This window comes from Cyprinus carpio, chromosome B4 (assembly GCF_018340385.1).
Source record: "Cyprinus carpio isolate SPL01 chromosome B4, ASM1834038v1, whole genome shotgun sequence".
Lineage (NCBI taxonomy): Eukaryota > Metazoa > Chordata > Actinopteri > Cypriniformes > Cyprinidae > Cyprinus > Cyprinus carpio.
Genome location: NC_056600.1, coordinates 25883468 through 25911425, shown reverse-complemented (window position 1 = coordinate 25911425; position 27958 = coordinate 25883468). Strand labels below are relative to the sequence as shown.

General features: G+C 37.1%; 2 protein-coding genes across 7 annotated transcripts; one reads left to right on the top strand and one right to left on the bottom strand.

The window, feature by feature from the left end:
• Positions 1 to 16: 16 nt before the first annotated feature.
• On the bottom strand, positions 17 to 20880 carry LOC109050173 (gastrula zinc finger protein XlCGF52.1-like). 5 transcript variants are annotated; one of them, XM_042722449.1, is made up of 3 exons: positions 20754 to 20880; positions 12881 to 13011; positions 17 to 3234 (listed from the first exon to the last, which is right to left on the bottom strand). In XM_042722449.1, exons 2-3 carry the CDS (start codon positions 12963 to 12965, stop codon positions 1961 to 1963), a joined length of 1359 nt encoding a protein of 452 aa, XP_042578383.1. In that variant the 5' UTR covers positions 12966 to 13011; positions 20754 to 20880; the 3' UTR covers positions 17 to 1960. The 5 variants fall into 5 exon arrangements, with proteins under 5 accessions (XP_042578383.1, XP_042578382.1, XP_042578384.1 ...); XM_042722448.1 differs by lacking the exon at positions 20754 to 20880 and adding an exon at positions 20188 to 20337; XM_042722450.1 differs by lacking the exon at positions 20754 to 20880 and adding an exon at positions 9354 to 9585 and having other exon boundaries at positions 12881 to 13013.
• On the top strand, positions 20448 to 27818 carry LOC109096785 (gastrula zinc finger protein XlCGF8.2DB-like). 2 transcript variants are annotated; one of them, XM_042722469.1, is made up of 3 exons: positions 20448 to 20530; positions 21258 to 21390; positions 26774 to 27818. In XM_042722469.1, exons 2-3 carry the CDS (start codon positions 21306 to 21308, stop codon positions 27694 to 27696), a joined length of 1008 nt encoding a protein of 335 aa, XP_042578403.1. In that variant the 5' UTR covers positions 20448 to 20530; positions 21258 to 21305; the 3' UTR covers positions 27697 to 27818. The 2 variants fall into 2 exon arrangements, with proteins under 2 accessions (XP_042578403.1, XP_018965983.1); XM_019110438.2 differs by having other exon boundaries at positions 20475 to 20890.
• The last annotated feature ends 140 nt before the right edge of the window (positions 27819 to 27958 follow it).

Genomic DNA, 27958 nt, shown 5'->3' with positions numbered 1-27958 from the left:
GTACCGCGCGCGAGCAGAGAGATTCGCGCTCCGCACATTATATTCCACGGCGCGCGAGCAGTGAGATTCGCGCTCGCGCATTATATTAATGTTCTTTCGCGCTACATTAATGCGCTCTCGACATTTGACAGGGAAATAATGCCATAACACGTCTCTTACAGGACATTTCAGAATGGTATGTTTTATATTTGTTATTGTCTCATACTTTTAAATATGCTGTTACTTGTAAATGCAACTGCTTATGTTAGCTTCTAATATATGGTTTTATCCTGATTAAAGCTTTGATATTGCAGAATACATGATTGCGTTGTATCATTTTTGACAGCATGTATTGCTTGTTACCAGTGCAACCACAGTAGCTCATAGCTATGTGAGAAATATCTGTCTGTCTATACACAAGAGCCCCTTTCACACAGTAATACCAGTAAATTTCCGTAAAATTACGGGAACGACTTTACGGTAAATTCAAAAATGCGCTGTTCACACGGTCAATGACAATCCGTCTTTTTTCCGGAAAAGCAACATTCACTAATCCATTGCAAAATACTGGTAAATTCTGTGACATCATCAACCTCTAAACAGCTGCGCTTGTATTTGTAAACATGGAGGAGTATATCTGGTCAGTATTTTTGTTGATGGTTTAATTTTTGTTTCAAACTTTCGCATTCATGAAGCTTTTTTTGTAACAGAAACATCGTAATAGACGACTTAGAAATTCTTCCACTACCACTTCGATTGTGATTCTCGTTTATTTTCAGATATTTAAGGCACAATGTTTTCAGTTTACTGATGACCTGACTTTTTGTCCTGTGAATGCCTTGCTCTCTGAGACGGTTAGTTATTTTATCATACGTTACTGCATTACTAACAGTTCCTCTCAGATGACGACAAATTTCTTCATCCGCCCGGATAAGGAGAAGCGCTTTAATTTCACTGTCACTCCAGTTGGATGACATTTGTATCGCAAGCCGTTTTAGCATTTAAAACTTTGGTTTGACTATCCAAATACACAACAGTGCGGACTGAATGCGTCATTTGCGTCAGATTGTTATGATTGGCCTGGAGTAGATGTCTTACGTCACCACGTTCTGAACTCGTGTGGCTTATACCGGTAATTTTTCTTCTGTGTTCACACACAGCAGAATTCTTGCAATTTACTGGTAATCTTACAACTTCTCATACTGGTAAATTGCCGGAATTAATTTAACGGTAATTTTCCGGAAAAGTTTGTATGTGTGAAAGGGGCTAAAGTGTATAATTGGAACACAGTTCATTGTTGGAGCTGACAAACTAATGATCTGAATCAGGTGAGAGAGAGAGATGCAGAGCAGAGCATGTGCAGAGCAGGGGGATGCGAGGAACAAGATTAAGAACCGCTGCTTTGGAACATTACATTTGAAACTTGTGAATCCATTAGAATCATTGGAAGACAGAATCGCAATTCATATATAAATCGATTTTTAAAAAAATGGATTACTCGGTGGATTTTTAGTACATTTTCATCCATAGCATCAATATTTTAGCTGCTTTCTTCATGTATTTTGTTAATATTTTTTTTTTTTATAAAACATTCTTACACAGAATTAACCATTTTTTTACTTTACATTATCTCGCTAAAGATTAATCCTATAATGCAGTGGAATGTCCAATATTTCATTCAGTTTGAAACTTTTATTTATAATATTTATTTTCACTGATGCATTTCACAACAAGACAGTTTAATTATTATTTTGATTCAAAAGTATCAATATAAGTAATGGAGTGATGCTTTTATACAGACGAAAAAAAATAAGAAGCCTCAAAGTATAAAATGGTGAAGCAAAAGGAGGTTTAATGCAAATAAATGAAGCAACAACGGAGTTGAAAAATGGGGTGGTGGTTGTAGAAGCATTACTTGTTTAGGCGTTTATCTGTTGTGAACAGATTCACAAAAAAAACAGAAAATCATATTTGGCCCACATCAACTGTGGTGTGAGCGTAGCCTTAATTTTACACAGACACGTATTTTCTGGTGCAATAGTAAATTGCTGGGCCATTTAAAATGCTTTCCACACAAAAAACACAAATAGGGTCTCACAACTGCATGGCTTTTCAAGTGTATCTGTAAGTGTAATGGCAACAGGAATTTTTTATTACACTGATCGCAATTAAATAGTTTTCCTCCAGAGTGAATTTGTAAATGACGTTTCAGGCCTCTTCCATATCTTAAACTTTTCTTATGCTGAAGACATGTGAAAGACCTCTTTCTAGAATGAATTCTCATGTGAGTCTGAAGATTTCTTTTATTTATATAACTCTTTCCACAGTGATGGCACATAAAAGGCTTCTTTCCAGTGTGAGTTATTAAATGATTCTTAAGGCGTTTCATGTGTGTGAAACTCCTTCCACACTGATGACATATAAAACAGTTCTCCCTTGAGTGAATCCTCATGTGCTGATTAAGATTTTCTTTACATCTAAAATTCTTTCCACACTGACCACATACGAATGGCTTCTCTCCAGTGTGAATTCTAATGTGGGTATCAAGGGTCACTTTACGAGTGAAACTTTTTCCACATTGACCACATATGAATGGTTTTTCTCCAGTGTGACTGTTCATGTGATAACTAAGGCCTAGTTCACGTGTGAAGCCCTTCCCACATAATTTGCAGGTGTAAGGCTTCTCTCCGGTGTGAATCCTCATGTGTTTTTTAAGGTTTCCTTTTTGAGTGAAACTCTTTCCACACTGTTGGCAGATAAAAGAGCTCTCTCCGGTGTGAATTCTCATGTGGACCTTAAGGTTTCCTTTTTCAGTGAAACACTTTCCGCACTGTTGGCAAGTAAAAGAGCTCACACCGGTGTGAATTTTCATGTGGACTTTAAGGTTTCCTCTTTGAGAGAAGCTTTTTCCACATTGTTGGCAGGTGAAAGGCCTTTCTCCAGTGTGAACTCTCATGTGGACATTAAGGTTTCCTTTTTCATTGAAACTCTTTCCACACTGCTGGCAGGTGAAAGGTTTCTCTCCTTTGTGAATTCTCATGTGTACTTTAAGATTTCCAAATTGATCAAAACACTTTCCACACTCTTGGCAGGTGAAATACCTTTTAGTTCCTTTCTTCTGACCTCTTTTTTGTGAGGAAGTCTTTTCAGTCTTTCTGGATATTTCTTCTGTCATAAAATCATGATGTCTCTCATGCTGATATTTCTGCTCCATTTCATTAAGCTTGTGATTCTCCTCCTTCAGCATCATCAGGTCTAAAATGAAAAAAGGCAAATACATGTTAACTCCAGTTTAAAGCCTCAAAGCAAAATACATCAAAATATTTAGAGATTCAAAGCATCAAAACCAACAACATGTACACTGTATACACCATCCTTTACTTTACAAAATAAGACAGTGGTTTTCAACCTTGGTCCGGGGGACCCACCACTCTGCACATTTTGTTTGTATCCATTATATATGATCTGATCCAGATCATCAGCTTGTTAAGCCGAGAGCTCCATAAAACGTAATGAGTGTCTCAGGGTGTATTCACACCAGAAAAGTCTGCTAGTTCATTTGCATTGGCCCAGACCTAATACAATGTTGTTGTTTTTTTTTTGTTTTTTTTGGTGTGGTTTGCTTTGACACTGCCCTTTTTTGCAAGAGAACACGAAATTGGAAACATAACAGGAAGTGCAAAAACAGACTAATCATGGAGATCTTTCGTAGTGCAATTTTTATTTTTTACTGATTTGGTGTTATCAGATACTAACGCAATATGAATTAACTTATGAGCATCATATTATACAATGTCATACAATGTTCTAATTATGACTTGCCACAAATTAAATCTATAGATATAAAATACTTAAAGCATATCACAATGTTATTTTAAACATTTAACCTAGATAAATGTGCTCTATTTGGCGCATAACCAATCGTTTGTGCGGAGAGTGGATGCTGAAGCTCGCTTCAGGACATCAGTGGAACCAAATTAAATACGCCGTCATTTTTGCTCATAAAGGTAAGAATAATACAACTTTCGGAAATGTAAAGGGTCTATTTTTATTTGTGTACACTCACAATATCAAGAAAACACTGTGCTTTTGTAAACTAAAGAAAACAAATAGGATGCGCTTGACTTCTCGGTCTTGAACAGGAGCACTTCACAAAAATGCACGAATTTCAGCAAATATTTTCCTTACAGACATGAATATATCTATAGAAAGCTTTAAATGTCCACAAAATGAAATTATTCAAATCCAAAACAAAAACTCTTATTATTATGTAATCAGTAAAGATGCATTTCTATCTAAAGGCACGTCCAATGATCAGATGGCAAGTCAGGATCATCAACTTCATTGCGACACAGACTCATAAAACACTAGTTTATTAATGAATAATTCAAATATCTCCTTACTATTTTCCCCCAACATAATCATGGTAATTTTTGCGGCAAGCTTTAGCCTATTTGGTGTGCTCACATCACGTTGCTGTGCGCCATGGTCATGAAAACTCATCATTTGCATGTGTTTTTAAGCATTGTGGTTTAAAAACAAGTGATTTAAGTCACTGAAATGCAAACAACAGCACTACAAGTGTGAGCTGTCTGCTTTTGAGCATGATTTCTGCAATTAGGTCGGATCGAGGTTGGGTCATATTCACACCTTAAACGAACCTTACCAGAGTTAGTTTGGAAGTGGACCGAGACCACCTCTTCAGCTGGGTCACGGTATGGTTGTTTGGTCCGCACCTGAGTGCAATTGCTGTATTCACACCTGCCAAAAAGATCCGCACCAAGAGGGGAAACGAACTTGAGTTGGATTTAATCGAACCAAACAAGACAGGTGTGAATACACCCTCAGATAAGAGAGACATAAAATGTTTGGTGGGTCCGCAGGACCAGGACTAAAAATCTGTAAGATACTTATTGTTGTGCAGCTGATAGTTTTCTATATCCTCACAGCCTGATGAAACTGCACAGCTATCCAGGTAAGCAGAGGTTATTAAAGATATTTAATGTAGGATGGCAGTAATTTTCTTCCATTCAATTCTGACAAGACAAAAGACAAAAACCTGAAAACCCCCAGGCATCTAGATCTTGCTTGATGTACTGTTACATTTTCTACAGTTAAGAACCCCATAAGTCTGTAATAAGGACCCAAATGTAGTGAGATAAAAGACTCAGTGGCCCTCATTTACGAAATGCATGTACAATAGAAAATTGGACATTACAGCCATTTCCACACAAAACTTGCCCTTTATCACTATGAAGTGGCTACACCTTAGACAAGCCTTCTGAACCGGGGCATTTTTAGGGGCATGACATTTATCAATGCCAATCATTTGTATGATGGGATTGACAGCATGCAAATGCAAAACTTGAAATCTATCAATATGGTCATGAGCGGGGGCTACGATCAAATCTCACGTCTGGCTTCAGCCTGTGTACGCAGGTTTTTTTAGCCTGAACTATAAATTTGGTGGAGAATTGTAGAATAACATGATTTTGTGTGTAGAATAACATAAATATGTGGTTAACATTTCTGCTTTGTGGAATATTTTAAATTGGAATATGAAAACAGTCCAACAGCAACTGAGCGTTTCGCACCGAGGGCATCCACCACAACTGAACTGTTCACTGAACTCATGCTAAGACTTTGATGCAAAACACAGTTGAGGATACTTTTATTAGAAGGAAATTTCCTTTTAAGAGTGACAAGGTCATTGATTAGAAGAGGAACTGGCTGTTTGCTAACAAGACAGAGATGCTGATTTTACTCAAATTGTCAATCAGAGTATGTACTTTTCATTCAAAGCTAATTCTTTTTTTTCCTCTTCTTTTATTTATTTTATTACTCAAAAATTATTCTTATTGTATTTTCCTAGTGCTCAAATAAATAACTTATACAATGTCTAAGATCCAGTCCAATTTTTTATAATTGAAAATGTATGCAGTGGTATGTATAATGACTAAAATAGTTTGCAATAGTTTTCGAATTTCTCAGATTTTAATGCGATTTACGTTATTTGCCACAATGTACATAGAAACATGAACGTAGATGTTTTCAGCAGATGTAAGATAACAGTGAATATCTGCATATATTTCTTCCGTAATTTCAGCTGTCTATATGAAAATGTTTAAAATTATTATTTACAATTCCATATACACCAGGAAAGACAAATTATAATGTAAAAAAAAGCATGGCAGTCATTCATTAATTGCATTTTTATTTCTGTATTGTGTTATATCTGTATGTTCGTAAGTGGTGTTACAAGTAGCACTAATGAGCTGGTGGGTTCATGGTGTGGTGGGCCGCTCTGTGCCAAAAGGTCCAGGGTCACTTTTTAGCCCCAGTCCGCCCCTGGCCCATAGTTAAAATGATAATAATAATAATAATAAATAATAATAATAGTCTGAACACTTAAGCAACCAGCTTCTGGGCTTACATAACTCTTCTCTTTCTTTCACAGTGTTTCACACAGACAGTTAATTGTTTCACATGAACAGCCTTTCAAAGTTATACACCTTTTCTGGATAACCTGTCTTACCACCACCAAAAACACATCCACTATACTGAGTATGTCAACCATGCACTTCAGCTCCACTGATGAGAATAATGAGGTCATCACCGCCCTTCTCGCAGGGTGGTGGTGGGCAATAATGGAGGTAGAAGATCTTTTGTTATTATTAAGAAGAATGAATGAGTGTGGGGACCTCACTTCAGGCCAGTGGTGGGGTATTCTTGACCCCACAAGAATCACCTATTACTCCTCAGTACCAACAGGAAGAGCTCATGCTGGCATGGTCCCCTGAGGGAGCACCTGTGCCAGACGTGTACCCACAGGGAGCACCTGTTCCTGTCATGCACCCACTGAGAAAAAAGTGAAAATCCCTGAAAATATGGGACTTTATAACAAGAAATGTCATCTTGACACCATTGTCCCTAAGGCCCCCGAAAGGGACCACCAAGGTCTGCCAAGACTGCAAAAGGAGCACCAATCCCTGTCTCTTCCCCAGGAGAAGCACCTGTTTCCACCAAATCCTCAGAGGAAACACCTACACATACCTCATCCCAAGAGGGAAGCACCGGTGCCCACCTTATCCCAAGAGGAAGGACCTGTGCCCACTTCGAACCAAGAGAAAGTACCTATGCAAGGCTCATTCCCTGAGGCAGCACTAGTGCCAACCTTGAGCCAAGAGGAAGCACCTGTGCCCACCTCGCCCCCTGAGGAAGTACTGGTTGCAGACAGGTCCCCGCAGGAAGCACCTGTGCCTGCCAGGCACCAACTGAGGAGAAAACTAAAAAACCTTGAAAATGAGACTTTACCTAACAAGGAATGTCATCTTGACACCACTGGCCCTAAGGCCCCCAAAAGGACCACCAAGGTCTGCAAAAACTGCGAAAGGAGCACAAGTCCCTGTCTCTTCCCCTAGGGAAGCACCTGTTTCCACCAAATCACCAGAGGAAACACCTGTACATACCTCTTCCCAAGAGAGAAGCACCTGTGCCCACCTTGACCCAAGACGAAGGACCTGTGCCCACTTCATACCAAGAGAAAGTACCTATGCCAGGCTCATTCCCTGAGGCAGTACTAATGCCCACCTTGAGCCAAGAGGAAGCACCACTGCCCGCCTTGTACCAAGAGAAAGCACCTGGGCCAACCTCATCCTCTGAGGAAGCACTGGTGGTAGACAGGTCCCTGCAGGAAGCAAAAAGGGACCACCAGCAAGGTCATCCAAAACTCCAAAAGAGGCACCAATGCCTGCCTCATGCCTTGGAGAAGCACCTGTTCCCACCAGTTCCCCAGAGGGAGCACCAGTGCCTGCCTCATACCAAGACGAAGAAATGCCAGCCTCATCCCAAGAGGAAGCACCAGTGCCCACTGCAACCACTTAGGAAGTACTTGTACCTGCCAGGTCTCCAGAGAAAGCACCAGTGCCTGCGTCGGATGGGGGTGTGAAGATCATTCCACCAGCCAGGAACGGTAAGCAAAAATGTCGTGATTTTCCTCTGTGATAGTACCATGAGACATCACTCACTTGTCATATGTATCTTCTTGACAAAAAAACAAAAACCTTGAAAAGTGTAGTATTTTGAAGAGAGGTTGAAGCATTTCAAAGGTGTTGATGTAGTTATATGCAAGTTGCTACACCAATTCATAAGTGGTACAATTTGCTCAGGCCAATGTTTTTTTTTGTATACAACATTAAAATTCTTTTTAGAAATAAAATGCTTGTTTGTTTGTCTTAGAACCATAGGCCTATGCACATTTTACACTTAACTTCAGACATTTAATATGTGGTACAGTACAAATATTTTGTTTTGTTTGGGGATGACATTCTTGTTGTTTTGTATTCTTATGTCTTTATAAGAATCACCTATTACTCCTAAGTACCAACAGGAAGAGCTCATGCCGGCAAGGTCCCCTGAGGGAGCACCTGTGCCAGACGTGTACCCACATGGAGCACCTGTTCCTGCCAGGCACCCACTGAGTAGAAAAGTGAAAATCCCTGAAAATATGAGACTTTATCTAACATGAATTGTCATCTTGACACCATTGGCCCTAAGGTCCCCGAAGGGAACACCAAGTTCTGCCAAGATTGCGAAAGGAGCACCAGTCCCTGTCTCTTCCCCTGGGGAAGCACCTGTTTCCACCAAATCCTCAGAGGAAACACCTGCACATACCTCATCCCAAGAGGGAAGCACTGGGCCCCACCTTATCCCAAGAGGAAGGACCTGTGCCCACTTTGTACCAAGAGAAAGTACCTATTCCAGGCTCATTCCCTGAGGCAGCACTAGTGCCCACCTTGAGCTAAGGGGAAGCACCTGTGCCCACCTTGAGCTAAGAGAAAGCACCTGGGCCCACCTCTTCCCCTGAGGAAGTACTGGTGGCTGACAGGTCCCCGCAGGAAGCACCTGTGCCTGCCAGACACCAACTGGGGAGAAAACTAAAAATCCCTGAAAATATGAGACTTTACCTAACAAGGGATGTCATCTTGACACCACTGGCCCTAAGGCCCCCAAAGGGACCACCAAGGTCTGCCAAGATTGCGAAAGGAGCACCAGTCCCTTTCACTTCCCCTGAGGAAGCACCTGTTTCCACCAAATCCCCAGAGGAAACACCTGCGCATACCTCATCCCAGGAGAGAAGCACCTGTGCCCACCTTGACCCAAAACGAAGGACCAGTGCCCACTTCGTACCAAGAGAAAGTACCCATGTCAGGCTCATTCCCAGAAGCAGCAACAGTGCCCGTCTTGTACCAAGAGAAAGCACCTGGGCCCACCATCCCCTGAGGAAGCACTGGTGGCAGATGTGTCCCCGCAGGAAGCACAAAGGGACCACTACCAAGGCCTGCCAAAACTCCAAAAGGAGAACCAGTGCCTACCTCATCCCTTGGAGAAGCACCTGTTCCCACCAGTTCCCCAGAGGAAGCACCATTGCATGCCATGTCCAGTCTGGAAGCCCCAGTGCCTGCCTCATACCAAGAGAAAGCACCAGTGCCTGCCTCGGATGGGGGTGTGAAGATCATTCCACCAGCCAGGAACGGTAAGCAAAAATGTTGTGATTTTCCTCTTTGATGGTACCACGAGGCATCACTCACTTGTTGTATGTATCTTCTTGACAAAAACAAACAAACAAACAAAAAATACTTAAAAAGTGTAGCATTTTAAGGGTGTTGATGTAGTTATATATATGTTACTACACCAGTTCACAATTCACAAGTGGTACAATTTGCTCAGGCCAAGGTTTTTTTTTTTTTTTTTTTTATGACATTAAAATTATTTTTTGAATTAAAATGAACATAAATGTGTTTGTCTTAGAACCTTAGGCCTTTACACCTCTTATACTTAACTGCAGACATTTACTATGTGGTACAGTACAAATATTTTGAGTGTTTCTTATTTTTTCCCTTATTTTCCTATAAAAACACAACTATGCCTTATTTACCTTGAAGTTAGTAAGTGCCTACAGAGATGAGTGGAGCGACATGACTGAAGACAATAGAACCCATTTTAATCTATGATTCTGTCTACATTGGATGCAATGCAAATCGAAAAATCTGTAACAGTAAACTGATAGCCCATTCTATATCTAACATACTCCAAAGGTTTGCGGTACTTCTGACGTGAAGTACAAATGGATTTGCAGCAGCCACGTTATTTTATTGTTCAAATTAAATCACTTTTAAGCAGGGCTTGAAAACGAAAAAAAAAAAAATTCAATCGGTTCACTCGATATTTTAACGTTTCTGTTCCTGCGTTCCTCTGATATTAATACCGTTCCGAAACCGGTTCGGGTGAAAGAAATACCGGTTAATAACGTTATTTTTTAAAAACAATAATTATGCCTAATAATTATAATAAAGTACAGCATTTTCTTTACTCAAAAAGAAAAAACGAGAGATTTGGTAACGTTAGCCAATAACCCGCTGCGCTTAGTCACAGCCAATACAGCGCCATCTTTTCTAGATTTTGGCCTAATGTAGGCTACTTAAAAAAAAAAAATAATAATCTATCAACACTTTAAAGACATAAAAGTATTTTTAAAATATTTAAAAATGTTTGCTGCGTTGTTAAAAAAAAAAAAAAAAAAAAAAAACAGTATAAGATTGTGTTTTGAGAGTGAAAAAAACAAAAAAAACAACTCTTAAGGGCAGTGCATTTCCATTGCGACTTACCCATGATGAGTTCACAGCTGAGCGGACATTTCACTCGTTGGCTTCAGCGTCACATTTGCATTGGCCGTACTACTGGAATTCGTGATTGGTTGACAGCATATTTCAAATTTTATATGGAACAATAAAATAGCGTTATTAACCGGTTAATGGCCATTTCAAATTTTTGATTCTGTTCGGAACTATAAAATTTAATTTCATTTCGTTTCCGGTTTTCGTTTTCGTTCCTTGAACCGGTTCAGAGCCCTGCTTTTAAATACTGGACTTAATAAAAGAGTCGCATTGTTATTAATATTATTTTAAATCTTACTCCAGACTGAATAATAATAATATATAACATTTTCCACAAAAATATTGAACAGCACAACCATTTTCAACATTGATAATAATCAGACATGTTTCTTGAGTAAATCAGCATATTAGAATGATTTCTGAAGGATCATGTGACAATGAAGACTGAAGAAATTATGCTAAAAATTCAGCTTTGATCACAGAAATAAATTATTTTTTACTATATATTTGCATTGAAAACAGCTATTCTAAATTTCACATATTACTGTTTACTAGGGATGGAACGGTACACAGATGTCACGGTTCGGTACATACCTCAGTTCAGGGGTCACATTCGATATGATTTCAGTACAACAGGAAAAAAAACTATGCTTGGTTTCTTGTCATTTATTTTCAATAGACAGTAGTTCAAATTACATTTTTTTCAACCTAGATGTGAAAATACTAAATATCATTACATTGTTTTTTATATATATTTATATATATATATATATATATATATATATATATATATATATTTATATATATATATATTCTGCTGTGCATATAGGCTATACATAACAAGGAATAAATTCTTGAAATATATTTGATTTAGTTTACAGATAAACAAGAAAAAAAACAGAGCGACACACGTAACGTAGCCTATAGATGCTGAGTTTCAGTTCATTTTTGTGACAGGCTTCATTTGTTCACAGAAAGAAAATTCAAGTGGCAAAAAGTGACATCCTATTTATTTTCTTTATTTTACAAAAGCACAATGTTTTGTTTTCATTGCGAGTGTACACAAATAAAAGCAGACCTTTATACAGTTATGCATTATTAATAAGACAATAAGTGTTTAAAGTTGATTCTGCTGGTAAAAGAAAACAATTGAAGTGATCGCACCTGCGAACACACACACACACACACACACACACACAAAACACATCAGTTCCAGCATTGCTAACTTGACAGCACAATTGATACTTTATCAAAATACAGTGAACCAAACATCAGCGCGCCTGCCTCTGTGTCACCGTTGGAACGCGACTTAAGTACAAAGCCTATAATTTACATAAATAATAGTTTAGCATTCAGATACGTTACATCACAAATATGGAAATATTATGGAATATTCGGATTTGCACCGAAAGAGAAAGGTAGGACACACGAGCACAAAGCTCCATTTCGCAAACAGAGTGCACAAGCCTTTAAAGTATACTCCTTTATCAGTCTGTGAGAGACACATTCAGAGTCAGCACATGATCACTGTCTAGTGGGCTTTGTTTACAAGTGCATAACTCACAGCATTCACTGTTCTTCTGTTGGCGGCCGGTTATCAAACAGCGTTGCACTGCTGCGGGCGCCAGCTTCTAGATTGGGGGTGAACTGCCTGTATTCGTTGTAAGGCCTCATGCACCGTACCGAGATGTCCCTACCGTGACGGTTCTGTATGAATACATGTATCGTTCCACCCCTACTGTTTACTGTATGTTTCATCACAATAAAAAAAATTATATTCTTTTCCACAATTGGAACTCTATTATATAAATGACAGGATATGTCAAGAAATTGAAAGGCACAATAACAACAGTCCACATTGCACTACATTCCAAGTCTTCTAGAACAGAGCAGAGCATTGTTATATGGACTTATATTATGGTAGGCATTTAAGTTTAGGTATATTAAACTGTTCCTCTATGTAAAAGAGATGTGTAAAAATATAATTTACAATTTCGGAAGCCAGAGATTCTAGTAGTGAAAACCGGAAGGTTGCAGCTTTGGTGTGGTGGGCCTCTCTGTGCCAAAAAGTCTAGGGCCACTTTTTAGCCCCAGTTCGCCCCTGAGCATCCGGAACTGGAACTCATCAGAACAAAGCTTTTTATCCAGTTGATCATAGGTGAAAGATGAAAGCATGTGAACCCCCCACCAAATTTCATTTCAACATTTTAATAATGGAAACCTACCTGTTTGTTCCTCAGTATCTTCATGTTTTACTCTGAATGCTTCTTCAATCCTCATGTCTTCACTCTCCTCTTTAATAAAAGCCATCTTTTAACATGTCATGTGGATCTCAGCTGCTTCAGCAGGAGTTTCTCTGTGTGTTTAGACAATTTGTCATGTTTAAAATGAGAACAATTAACAAGAAGAAAAACTAAATCTTCTGGTGTGTCTCAATCAGCTCCCTAAATTAGCATGTAAGGGGGTAAGTCAAAATGATAATTAATTGTCTTAAAAGGTCTGAATAGCCATAAAAAATATTTACACCTTTATGATTGACATTTGGCATTTACTAATTTGTATATGTTATAGATTTATGGAAACATGCACTGTTTTGACCAGCAGCATTGAAGTGATTTGAGCAGTCTGAGACATGAATAATTAGAAGCACTGCACGATTAATCGAATGCGATTGTCATACACATCTTTACAGTAAAGCGGGATTTATATTTTCGCCTGGCTCCGCTTCGCAAGCCTCAGCTGACTGCACACGCACCTTCCCAAACAGACGAGGCCTTTATACTTGTCGTGTTCGCCGTTGTACTATTCTTTGTAAACAACAGGGGTTGACGAGGAGTAATTATCCTCTAAAACCAGAATTTTGCTGACTTATGCATTGACGCTATTAGTTCTCTGTCAAGAGTATAATTGTTGGTGATTTTGAGTTGTACGCAGAGTGGCCTACGAACTCCATCGAGAGTACTGATGCTGACTTCTGCTGATGAAACTGCAAACCATGTTCTTCAGTAAATTTTTCTTTAATTGAACGCATCTCTGACTCCTGGTCTTCATTTATCATATCTGGTCCTTGGGTTTTAACTGTAAATTCCCCTACAGTAGTAAATCTCCATCACCTGCTTTCAGATGGAGCAGCATTTACTACACAGAGCCGTAGTTCCCTGACAAGCTACGCAAAAAAATTGCAGACGATATAATGAAAATAATGAAAGCTGTTTGCATAGCTTCTCCGTGAACTACGGCTCTGTGTAGTAAATGCTGCTGTGTCTGAAAGCTTGGAAAATACAACATTAAATAACATGTTTTTACTCCTAACTCACTTCATAACGTCAGTCGAGTGTTTGAAATAAATCCCTCTATGAGATGATGTGGCTTCTTAACAGAATACGGCACCCAACATATTTTATACTATTCTAAGCAGTGATAAAGGCTATGTTGATTAGAATTGCATTATATATATATATATATACATACATACACTTTATTACAATGAAAATTATAATAAGACCTGAGATAAACCATGTATTGTTGTAGTTGTGTTTATTAGTCACGCTGAATCAATGAAAGCATTTAAATCTAACTCTAGCACTTTCTATTCTATTTTAATTCTACTTCATCTTTTTTATTTAAAAAGAAAGAAAAAACTACCACTAGCTTTCTACTTTTTCTATTCTATCTACTTGTTTTTCTTTTTGTATGTGTGTGTGTGTATTATATATATAAAATCTAAAAAAACTTCTTGCTATGTGTACTGCCTTAGGCTAACCTAGACTTGTCATTTGAAAGAGATGTTAGTGAGGCCAGCAGGATCACCCTCACCCTGCAGTGAGTGTGGGTCCTAACACCCCAGTGTAGTGATGGGGACACTATACTGACAAAAAGCACTGTCTTTCAGATGAGACATTAAACCGAGGTCCTGAATCTCTGTGATAATTAAAATTTCCAGGAAGTCCTTGGAAAAAAAAAAGAGTAGGGGTGTAAGCCCGGCATCCTGGGCAAATTCGCCCATTGGCCTTTGACCATCATGGCCTCCTAACAATCCCCATACACTAAATGGCTTCATTACTCTGTCTCCTCTCCACCAATAAGCTGGTGTGTGGTGGGCATCCTGGCGCAATATGGCTGCCGTCGCATCATCCAGGTGGATGCTGCACACTGGTGGTGGTTGAGGAGATTACCCTCTTCATTGTAAAGCGATTTGAGTGCCCAGAAAAGCGCTATATAAATGTAAGTAATTATTATTAATTATTATTATTATTTGCACTTACATATTGTTGTTAGTTTTGATTGCTTCTATTGTCCTTATTTGTAAGTCGCTTTGGATAAATGCGTCTGCTAAATTACTAAATGTACTGTACATGTAAATCTTCTGTTTACTCAGCTGCTATAGGGATTTCCTGGGTTTCTTCTGCGGGGTGTATTTGGAGTTTCCGCATGAGAGCACCCTCTGGCTTTCGGATGGAGATTTACTACTGATCACAGAACTGTGCTTCACTGAAAGATATGATTACAATCACAGCTTCTGTCTAATAGCGATTTTGATTTCATTTCAATTTATCAAGCAGCCCTTACATTTGTAATTTTACTGAGAATCAAAGACATGAACAACTTTTACTCTCTACTTGACTACATTTTTGAATAAGTATATGTACTCTTTACTCCACCACATTTGAAATAATTAATGCAGTTACATTTTGAATGGCACCTAACAATTTTTGCAGCACTTTATTTCTGCTACAAAGTGAGCAATATTGCAATCAATGCACTGCATCCTCGATTTTCAATTTTACTTCACATGTATACAATTCTGTCAATAAATACAAGCAGTCAGATATATGAACTGTACCTGACTTGGTTTCCCAAGTTAGTGGTATTATCCCCTGCATATTTTATTGTGCGTGACATGATTTACACACAGATTATGTTTTCTTCAGGTCGTGCTTACCAGGTTGTTCATAAAAGCCAAAACATGCCCAGCTGTTAGCTTTTAAAGTAGTTGGAGCATTTTTAATTACTAGGCCATTATGCGCATTTTACTTAAAGCGGGGCCGCACAGAATGTTCAGTGTATAACATCAACTGCAAGAGTGATTCGAAAGCATAAGGATCAGGCTGCTCTCTTATCGCTGGCAAATGATGTCAGAAAAGCATTAGTACATTATAATCAGTTACGGTCTATTACTGAACCGATATCGAATCATCCTCGTCTGCATCGCAATGCATCGTAGAAACAATTAATTTCTACACCCCTAACACACACCCACATGGGCATATATATATATATATATATATATATATTTTTTTATTTTATTTATTCATTACATTGAATAAAACATGTTGAAGAATATTGGTTTACATAAGCGCTTGTTATTGATTATGAAACAAGTAGTTGTGGTACTTGATTATAAATAGTTGATCCACGTTCAAAGCTATTAAATTACTCTAGAAATACATATCCATGATTTAATTGCATCAGTAGTATTATGTCACTGTGTTGCTTGCCAACCATTCTGCTATTAGCATTGCACCAAAGATGCAAAGTTTTAAACTGTTAGATTTTTGTTATGAGTTTTTACTTAAAGGGAGGGCTGCTTCTTCTTAAGGGGCTTCTGGGCACTCTGCTCCATGTCACACTTAACAATGGCCCTTTGATTTCTAAATTCACTGTAAACCACAGCTTACTGGGGATTATTGCTTTATTTAGATGCTGTTGTGTCAACCTTGATGTGTCACACTACTGAGGTGTCCAGGGGTGTATTCCAGAAAGCAGGGTTAACTTACCATGAACTAAACCCTGAACTCTCGGTTGATTAACCCCAAACCTTGCTTACTCGAGGTATGTGGTTCCAAAAACGTGTCCGGGAGTAAGTTCATTCAACTCAGAGTATGTTCCCGGTTAAGACTCAAGACATTCTCAACAGAGCGACGAATCGATGAGTCACTATGGAAACGGACGCTAAGAAAAAGCGCGCCAAGCTGTGTCTTTCTTCTTCTTTAGTTCATTAGTTGTTTACATGCTTAGTGCATATCGCCACCTAATTGATGGCTGTGCAATCATTTTTATTTTTTTCCATTTAATCTTTAATCCTTGAGAATGTGAATAATATTGTTTGTTTTATGCTAATTATATATTAAGTCATATCAGATATGTATTTTGATTTAGAATTTAGATTATGGAAAATGCATGTGTGAGATAATATAACATGTAATAAATAAAATAAAGAAATATATATAAGTTAAACATTACCTTGTCATAGTGTTTTATAATTTATACAGATAAGTCTTATATATGCCAATAAAATAAATAATCATATTAGAATAATATATTACCTTATTTATTACTTATATTAGCGCTTCCTCATTAACACACACACATATACATATACATATATATATATATATATATATATATATATATATATATATATAATAGGCTATTTTACATATTGTAATATTACATAATGTTGTGCGCTATCTGTCACGCCCACTGAAGGCTCGCTGAAGTGAACTAACCCTGGAACATAACCTGCTCCGGAGCAGGTTAAGTTCAGAGAGTGAGTTGCTGTGACTACTAACATACCCTGAAAGTTACCTCCATTTTTGGAACCGAAAGTAGAGGTTATCCACTTACTTACTCTTAAACATAACCGGGTATTAGGCCTGGGACGGTTACCGCATTACCGCAATACCGCGGTCACGTGACGCCTACCGCGGGTCTAAACCTGTAACCGTCATCACCGCATAAAAAAAAATAAAAAACACCTTGGCCTGCACATCTGAATGCCTTCGGCAGAATTCAAATGAGCCATTTTAATCTAGATTAATTCCAAGATTACAGTGAGATTAATCTAGATTAAAAAAATTATCTATGCACTTCTAATAGGCTAATAGCATTCCATTTGTATTGACTATTAGGCCTAGAGTACCTGTGTAATGTCTTGTAGCCTATATATTGAATTTCATTTCATTTTACTAAAGCATAAAATACAGGCGGATGACTCATGAGAAAGCCAAAAAAGCAGGACCTCAGTTTTTAATTGCACGTGCTTATTCTGCTTAACACAGTTCTCTCACGTGGTTGCGCAGCCGACAATTGCGCATTTAAGCTAATATTCCATCGAAACATGGCATTTATATGTATAATATATAAATATGTAGACATATAGGCTAAATTAATATAAATATTTAAAAATCTATAATATATATAAATATTATTTATATTATATATTTTTACATATTAATATTAACTTAGCCTATATCTCGTGTGCGCTTTGGTCTCAGTGTGGTTCAAGGCTATAATTTAACGAATGCTATTTAATTTAACAAAGTGTCGCTGCTCACAATACCGTCATTGTTTTTTTAACTTATAAATATTATTTATATTTGTCTTATTTATAAGTAAAAAACAACCACAATATTGTGAGCAGCGACACTTTGTTAAATTAAATAGCATTCGTTAAATTATAGCCTTGAACCACACTGAGACCAAACCGCACACGAGATATAGGCTAAGTTAATATAAATATGTAAAAATATATAATATAAATAATATTTATTTATATTATAGATTTTTAAATATTTCTATTAATTTAGCCTATATGTCTACATATTTATATTACTCTATATGCCTTCGTTAAATAGCCTTCATTAACCACTGAGACAAAAAAGCGCACACGAAATATCTATATAAATATTAGGCTAATATAGCTAAACATGTAGAAATATGTAATATAAAATATAAATCATATTAAATATAATTAATATATTATATAAGTAATAAAAAAACGAATCTGGCTGACTTACTTGGGGGAAAAAAAGAAAAAACATCTACTCCGACCCCCAAGAGAATTCGTGTAGACACAGAGATCAGAAGGTATTTGCAGGAGGAAGCCCTGGATTCCCACGCAGACCCTCTTGTCTGGTGGAGGGACAATAGTGTCCGATTCCCTCTGCTTTCCAAAGTAGCCCGAAAATATATGTCAATTTGCGCTACAAGCATTCCCTCAGGAACGTGTGTTCAGTGCTGCAGGTAACGTCATTACGTCTTTCAGGGGCCTCCCTTAAACCTGACAAAGTGAACATGCTAGTTTTTCTAGCAAAAAATATGAAGGCTGGGATGTAAACCATAGCGCCTTTCGTTTTGCCAGCACTTTTTTTTTTCAGACATAATTTCTGTTCTAAATGTTCTTATTCTAAATGTGAAATAATAAATGTTAAATAAACGTGTTCCTTATGCTCAATTGCTTAGCCTCTGTGCGCGCAAAAGTCGTTATAGTTTAAGTGATTGTTTGATGACGACGACTGTAGCCTAATCTGAAAGTAAAAATATGGAAAATAAACATGGAAATTAATATCTATTACTGTTCAATACGATAAATAAAAATGTGTTTGTTTGTGTTTATGATGCTCTATCTTCAGATCTCTGTTGTGAATTGCGATCAGATCTGATATCGCCCCCAAAAAATATGAAGGCTAGGGTAACCTCGCCTATTATTTCGTTTTGCAGAATTTTTATTTCAGACATCATTCCATTTCTGTCTAAATGTTCATGTTCTAAATGTAAAAAAAAAAAAAAGTGAAATAAACCTGTTCCTTATATTCGTTTGCCTCCCGTGTGTGTGCGAAAGTGAAAGTCCGTCGATCACGGTGGTGGGTTTGCGGGTTGCGGTTTACCGCAATACCGCGGGAATTTATTGCTTTTCAACCGCGGTAAGAAAAATTCAATACCGTCCCAGGCCTACCGGGTATGTCACATAACCTGCTTTCTGGAATACCCCCCAGGTTTATTTCTATTTTAGATGGCTCTTTTCACAAATGAACTATTTAAGTGCTGAGGACTACTGCATCTTTGAGCCACATTCAGAACAGTTAAAATACTTCATTATTTCCAAAAAGAGAAAGTGCACTTAAAATACCTGTATGATGCATTTAAATAACCGGAAAAAAATAAGTGTGTAAAAAAATCATCAGCCTTAAATACAAGCTCCACTGATTCGAAACAAAACCAACTGTGGTTTGTGGTTGAACTCCAATCACCCCACTCAAGCCCCTACATACTGCACCAGAAAAATTTAAACACTATGTTTATATAAGTTTTATATTTGTTTGCATATGGACCTGAGAGGCATGGAAGTTAGTTCCTTTGTATGTCTCAACATAAGTTAACTTGAAACTGAAAGTTTCCTACCTGCTTCAGCGCAAAGAAAACCCTGAATAGCTGGTTGAGGTGTGTTTAATTATGGCTGGAGTTAAACTCTGCCAGACAGTAAAATTTAACAATAATAATAAATACAAATATACAAATATAATAAATAAATAAATAAATCAGTATAGAAGGCTGTGCAAATTGTGTGTTCTTGGACCTGACAATGCGTGCGTGAGGTCTAAGGAGCGAAATGTGACGCACCTTTTGTGTATGTGCTTTACTCACGAAAACAAATAACGTCATTAAACGGTAAATTAAATATTATAACGTTAATTCAAGTGTTAAACTGCTTGAACTGTTGTAAAAACGTAAAATGCTTAAAGACACCAACCTTTCTGCAGCAGAATCACATCGGCACATGAGCGCATGCTTATGGCGTCATTTCATCAGACCAAAATAAAAGTACATAACGTTACGCTTTACGCGCACACACACACACACACGCTTCTAAGCTGACGTTTAGGGTTAGGTCGTAAATGAAATGAAAATTTAAACTGTCCACCGGTCTAACGTTAAAGTGTTTAACAGTTTAACCAAGACTTCAACTGATTGAAGATCGAAGGTTGTGATTTTAGACATCTAGCGTTTACACAAGACATTTATTTTGGTCTTTTGACATGACGTCAAAAGGCTGCACCGTGCTCCTGCGTTTGTTGTGATTCTGCTGCAGAAAGGTTCACGTTTTAAATTGTTTGAGCATTTTGGAGTTTAATTAAATCGATGCAAACTGTTTTTATCGTTTTTACAAGCAATGATAAATGTTGTAACGTTACATTCAATAACAAGTAATTTATTTAACTAACATATATAAACGTTATTTCTTTGAACAAAGCTCATACACGCGTGGAAAGCAGAAAACTCTCTCACTCTAACTATGTAAATGGTGAATCAGTTTACCTTAAACACGAATGTAGGCACTGGCAAGTACTGATGGAGAAACGGAGCTTTAACAAACTCCGAGTCAACTGAACCAATTGCTTCTCAAAATGATTCACTGGTTTGAAGCGCTCGAATCACTGCACGCCATAGAAGAGGTAAAAAATAAAAATAAATACAGTGACACGCTTTCTACACATGCTGCTCAAAACACTGTAAATGAAACGATAAAAAAATATTGCTTGGCAACTTTAATTAAACTTTTGTTTTCACGATAAATGATTAATATATTATACGTAATCTTTTATTTATTTTAATGCTTTATAATGATTGTTTTGAGTGCTCTTTTGGGAGTGGCTGGCTAATTAGGCCAATGAAGAAAACCATTGTTTTGACTGACTCCTTGCCACTGCAGAACTAGGGAGCTGAGTGAGATGAATCCATAATTTTAGATTTTGTTTGGATTCATTTTTATTAGTGTAAATTATTCTTGTATCAAACATGACAGTGTGTTCACACACACAGAAAAACTCCTGGTGAAGTTACTGAGAGCCACGTGACACTATTATAAAGATGGCATTTATTAAAGAGGAGAGTGAAGACGTGAAGATTGAAGAAGCATTCAGAGTCAAACAAGAAGATACTGATGAACAAACAGGTTAGTTTCCATTTTCAAAGGTGAGCTTTGATCCTTATTAAAATTTTGACATGTTGAGATCACATGACCAGACAAACACTAATGCAGCCTTTAAAGTGTCATGAAACCCTAAAACACATTTTTTTTTTTTGAGATGTTAACCTATACAGTGGGTAAAATAAGTATAGAACACATCACCATTTTCCCCAGTAAATGTATTTCTAAAGGTGCTGTTGACATGAAATTCAAAAAACATGAAAACTCCACCTTTGTTCATAGCCAATCCTCTAGCCCCAGCTGGAAACGCGACTGGCCCTGGCACGCACTAGCACGCTCGCTTTTGGCCCGACAGTGGAAATGCAGCTAATGTTTCTTTGGGGGTTTCCAGCTGGGATATGCACTAGGATATAAGTACAGGCAGGTGTGATGAAGCAGGGTAGGACAGAACTTAAGGTTTATTTACTTTGACAAACAAATTCTTGGCGGAGGCAGTAAGAACAAACTCTGACATAGTTTAACCAGTGCAGTCAAACAACACAAGAGTACTTACAGGGCTCATATGACGTTGCTACAAATAACATTATTTTGTGTATTTGGTGTAATGAAATGTGGTTTAAGGTTCAAAAAAACACATTATTTTCCACATAATGTACATTATTGTTGCTCCTCTATGCCCCGCCTTCTGAAACACATGGATTTTTACAAAGCTCATCGGTCTGAAAAGCTGGGTGTATGCTGATTGGCCAGCTATCCAGTACATTGTGATTGGCCGAATACCTCAAGCGTGTGACAGAAATGTTACCTTCCTGGTGGAACAAGACAAAAACGATAAAACCCATTATAAATGAGGCATTTGTTGTATCCAGTGGGGAAATAATTACTGATTATAATGACTTATACTGTCTTTTTATGCGTTACCATGTCTGCATTTGAGATTGGAGAAATGACAAACAACAAACGATACTCTACACTGCTCAAAACTCGCATTCGAATCATCAGTGGCAAATTATTTAAATATGAAAACGTACTTACAGGCTGTGAGTCAGAAGCGCCAGACTGTCCTTGCAGAGTTGGAACTGCCCAACTTTATAGCAACAGCTTCTCACAGGAAACAGTCCTCATCCTCAATAAAATGTGCTGCACACATCTGAATATTTGGGTTGAACTGTTCCAGAACAGTGTTGTAGATACAACTTAACCACTGATTTCTAGTTGTGTCCTCTTTTGTAAGGCCAAACAAAGTAGTTTCACTTTCACAACAAAACACACAGCTTCTTCACAACATGGCAGCAGGGACAACAGCGAGAATAAAACTTACACCTTCTTTCTTTGGGTAAACATTTGGGTGGCGTTATGCAAATCTTCCCACATAGTGAAGTAGAGATATGGGGTGTGTTAGAACGATCCGTTTCAGGAGGGTGTGGTTGACTCTTAACTTTTATAAAGAATATCTCTTTGGATTTGAGACTTTAGTCTTTGCAACTTTACAGATCTTCTTTATGCACTAAGAGCTAGTAACACTCCAAAAAGAAAGTAAAAATTTAAATTGCATCATATGACCCCTTTAATATTAGGGGTGTAATGTAACACAAATATGACGGTACCTCGGTTTTAACGTCATGGTTTGGTATGATTTCGATACAACAGTGGTTTACTGAACAAGTTGCTCTTTCTTTAAATACATTTAGTCAGGGGCGCGTGCAGGATTTCTTCCAAGGGTATGCACAGAGGTTTTATTTTTTTCTGAGGACCAAATGATCAGCGAGCAGAATGAATGTGTCACACGTTTTATCCTCAAAAAAATTGTCAAATACATCTATCAAGAGCATGCTCACAGATGAAAACAACAGAGAACAAAACAGCGTTGGATGAAGTAGTAGTAGTATTTATTTATCCCCGTAGAGAAATTGCATTTGCAGCATACACTCGCACAGACATTTGATGATTCACATTAGGCATATATGTAAATAAATAGATGTAAACAATAATTTAATACTAATGAATCTAGTTCAAATATCCAGTCTAACAGACCATCAACCACCACTAGAGGAAGAAAAATGTAAAGGTGTGGTTGATTGCGATTTCACTTTTTTAACATTAGTAAGTGTGTAATGTTGCCGTTTGAGTATAAACAATATCTGCAAAGTCATGAAGATGAAAGTTCAATGCAAATGAAGATATTTTCTTTTAAAATTAAGGCAGTTTAATGCCTACAAAAACAGCTGGTAGGGACTACAGCAAGTTACTTCCTGGGTTTAAGAAAACTAGAGGTGCACGTACAAATATATGAATTGCAATTCTGTCTTCTAACGATTCTAATGGATTCACAAGTTTCAAAATAAATGTTATAAAGCAGCGGTTTTTAATACTGTTCCCCGCGTCCCCCTGCTCTGAACACACTCTGCATCTCTCTCTCTCTCTCTCTCTCATTCAGCTCAGCTTAAACAATGAACTGTTCCAATTATACACTTATTTTCACATAGCTATGAGAAGCGTTTAACATGGTCGCTTGCAGTTGCCTTACTGTATTAAAGCCAGAGGTGGAAAGTAACCAATTACAAATACTTTCGTTACAGTACTTGAGTAATTCAATTGTGCTACTTTTACTTGAGTAGAATAAAACAAAAGTATTCAACTTCGCTACATTCATTTTTCACCAATACTGCAAAGTACAAAAAATAAAATAAAAAAAGGAAAAAGAAGGCGCTGATGGAGAAACAGAGCGAGCCAGCATTTTACGGGCACTTTTCAAACTCCTGGAGTGGAGCCCTGCGCTTCAGCCAATAACAGACAGGCCTGACTTGGATGCAAAACCAATCAAAACTTCCAGTTAAGCTGCAGGGGCAGCCGTTTAAACCACGCTTTGCTTTAACTATCAATCACCGGTGCAGTGTTAATATTGACAGGCATTTTTGATTTAGTCTTAGTCTTTATCTAGAGACGAAAATGCATAATAGTCTTAGTCACATTTTAGGCATTTGAGTCTTTAATATTTTTAATCGACGAAAAGTCATTGAATTTTTTAGGATACTGCATTTTCAAGTATCTTGGACAGAATAGGAAGATTCGAGATTGGTCTGTAATTAACTAGTTCTTTGGGGTCAAGTTGTGTTTTTTTGATGAGAAGCTTAATAACAGCCAGATTGACGGTTTTGGGGACATATCCTAATGACAATGATGAATTAATAATAGTCAGAAGAGGATCTATGACTTCTGGAAGCACCTCTTTTAGGAGCTTAGATGGAATAGGGTCTAACATACATGTTGTTGGTTTAGATGATTTAACAAGTTTATACAATTCTTCCTCTTCTATAGTAGAGAATGAGTGGAACTGTTCCTCAGGGGATCTATAGTGCACTGTCTGATACGATACTGTAGCTGATGGCTGCATGGTTACAATTTTATCTCTAATAGTATCAATTTTAGAAGTAAAGTAATTCATAAAGTCATTACTGCTGTGCTGTTGGGAAATGTCAACACTTGTTGATGCTTTATTTTTCATTAATTTAGCCACTGTATTGAATAAATACCTGGGGTTATGTTTGTTTTCTTCTAAAAGAGATGAAACGTAATCTGATCTAGCAGTTTTTAATGTTTTTCTGTAGGATAAAGAACTTTCCTGCCAAGCAATGCGAAATACCTCTAGTTTTGTTTTCCTCCAGCTGCACTCCATTTTCCGGGCTGCTCTCTTTAGGGTGCGAGTGTGCTCATTATACCCATATGTCAGACTGTTTTTCTTAATCTTCCTTAAGTGTAAAGGAGCAACTGTATCTAAAATGTCCATAGTTTCTGTTACATCATCAAGTTGTTCTGAGGTTTTGGATATGCTAAGGAAATAATATTGAAGAAAGTGCACATCATTTATCATTGTTCTCGCTAAAATATTTCTCATAACATGAGAATGCAATTTAGTTTAAAGATTAATTATTGCGCACCAATAGCACTCCTCCTTGCTGTCATTAAAATGTAGCATGCCACAGGAAAATTAAGCGCATCCACTACAAATATGTCTAAATTCATATAATTTTGGTTTAACCTATGCGTAATGACTTTATGTAATTTCAGTCCTTATCTCTATTAATATAAATGTGTATATCGGCATTAAAACAGAGGTTAAAATTGTTTAATTTTCTCCCTCCATGAAAGAGTTTGTGTGCAAATGTTCCAAACAAGTTTTTATAAATCCCACTTTTTATGCAATCCCCCTTGATCCTCCCCTCCTTTACCTTTTAAGATGGTCTCCTGAAGGCTTTGTATACACTACCGGTCAAAAGTTTGGGATCAGAATGATTTTTAATGTTTTTTACAGGAGTTTCTTGTGCTTATCAAGGCTGCATTTATTTGTTCAAAAATACAGGGAAAAAATGTAATATTGTGATATATTATTGTGATGTAAAATTGTTTTTTTATGTTTTTTTATGGATTTTATTCTTATTTATTCCTGTGATAATAAAGCTTAATTTTCAGCATCATTACTCCAGTCTTCAGTGTCACATGATCCTTCAGAAATCATTCTAATATGCTGATTTATTATCAGTGCTGCAAACTGTCGTGCTGCTTAATATTTTTTTGGAACCTGTGATACTTTTGGATTCTTTGAATAAAAAGTTAAAAAGAAGAGCATTTATTTAAAATAGAAACCTTTTCTAACAATATACACTACAGTTCAAAAGTTTGGGGTCGGTAAATTTTTATTCTTTTTTTTTTTTTAAGAAATTAAAACTTTTATTCAGCAAGGATGTGTTAAATTGTTGAGAAGTGATAGCAAAGATCTGTATTGTTAGAAAAGATTTATATTTTGAATAAATGCTGTTCTTTTTAACTTTTTATTCATCAAAGAATCCTGAAAAAAGTATCGCAGTTTAAAAAAAAAATATTTGGCAGCACAACTGTTGCCAAGATTGATAATTCTAATAATAAATCTGCATATTAGAATGACTGGAGTAATGGCTGATGGAAATTCAGCTTTGCATCACAGAAATAAATTTTATTTTAAAGGATATTAAAATAGAAACCATTATTTTATATTGTAATAACATTTTGCAAGATAACTGTTTTTTTTGTTTTTTGTTTTTTTTTTTTTTTTAGCATTGATGAGCATAAAATACTTTTCTATTTTCTTGCCAGACCGTGTCTCTCTTTTGAAGCTGAGTATTCTAAACTACACATATTCAGATGACAGATGATTCTAGTGAATTTCACTTTTTTTCTGGACATGTTCTAAAAGTGTGAAGAGTTCATTTTAAGAAGTTATTGGGTAGATATTGGGTAACCTCTTTCAGTAGCTTAGTGAGTATAGAATCTAGCAAACATGACTGCATTGCTTTATTGGTTTTATTGGTTTTGATGTCTGTTTCTGTGTACCTTTAAACTGGGATTAACTTGTATTTTTTTTTTGCTTTAGACCTGATGTTGCTGAAAGAGGAGAGTCAAGAACTGAGTGAAATGGAAGAAAAAGATAAGAAAAATCTTGATTTCATGACTGGAGAAAAATCCATGCAGGCTAAAAAGACCTCACGAAAAAGAGTTCGGAAGACCAAATCTAAATCTAACTACACCTGCCGTCAGTGTGGAAAGAGTTTCAATCAAAAAAATAATCTTGAAGTCCACATGAGAGTCCACACTGGAGAGAAACCTTTCAGCTGTCAACAGTGTGGAAAAAGTTTCACTCAAAAACAAAACCTTAAAGTCCATACAAGAATTCACACTGGAGAGAGCTCTTTCACCTGCCAAGAGTGTGGAAGCAGTTTCACTCAAAAAATAAACCTTAAAGTCCATATGAGAATTCACACTGGAGAAAAGCCTTACACGTGCAAACTGTGTGGACAGAATTTTACACACAAAAACAACCTTAATTCTCACATGATAAGTCACACTGGAGAGAAGCTGTTCACATGTGATCAGTGTGGAAAGAGTTTCACACGCAAGGTAACCCTTAATTACCACTTGAGGATTCATTCAAGAGAGGACTCTTTTACATGTCATCAATGTGAGAAAAATTTCTGTCATAAATTAAGCCTCAAGAATCACATGAGAATCCACACTGGAGAAAAGCCTTATTCATGCCCTCAGTGTGGAAGGAGTTTTACATATAAACCATCCCTTGATTCCCACATGAGAACACACACTGGAGAGACCCCTTACACCTGCAAATATTGTGGGAAGAAGTTCTCACAAAAAGGAAACCTTCAGACTCACATAAGGCTTCACACTGGAGAGAAGCCTTTCTCATGTCTTCAATGTGAAAAGAGTTTTACATATCAAAGAGACCTTAAACAACATTTGCAAACTCATTCTGGCAAGATATTACATTGTTCCTCAGTGTAGTAAGAGTTTTAGAAAAAGTAATAATTAAAAAAATCACATGTGCTTTTAATCTGAATGATTTAATTGTAATGATTGTAAAAAAGATAAATAAAAAATTCACAAATAAATAAATACGTCATGCAGATGTGAGACTCTATTTTGTGTTTGTATGTGTGTGTGTGTGTGTGTGTGTGTGTGTGTGTGTGTGTGTGTGTGTGTGTGTGTGTGTGTGTGGAAAAAGGTTTTATCTGGCTCTGCAATTTAAAATGTCACCAGAACATTG

Bases quoted from the DNA above. Each gene is read 5' to 3' on its own strand.
- LOC109050173 (XM_042722449.1), bottom strand. From the start codon at position 12,965: ATGGCTTTTATTAAAGAGGAGAGTGAAGACATGAGGATTGAAGAAGCA. The intron at 3,235-12,880 runs GTAGGTTTCCAT...TTTTCATTTTAG, and splicing joins AGATACTGAGGAACAAACAG to ACCTGATGATGCTGAAGGAG.
- LOC109096785 (XM_042722469.1), top strand. From the start codon at position 21,306: ATGGCATTTATTAAAGAGGAGAGTGAAGACGTGAAGATTGAAGAAGCA. The intron at 21,391-26,773 runs GTTAGTTTCCAT...TTTTTGCTTTAG, and splicing joins AGATACTGATGAACAAACAG to ACCTGATGTTGCTGAAAGAG.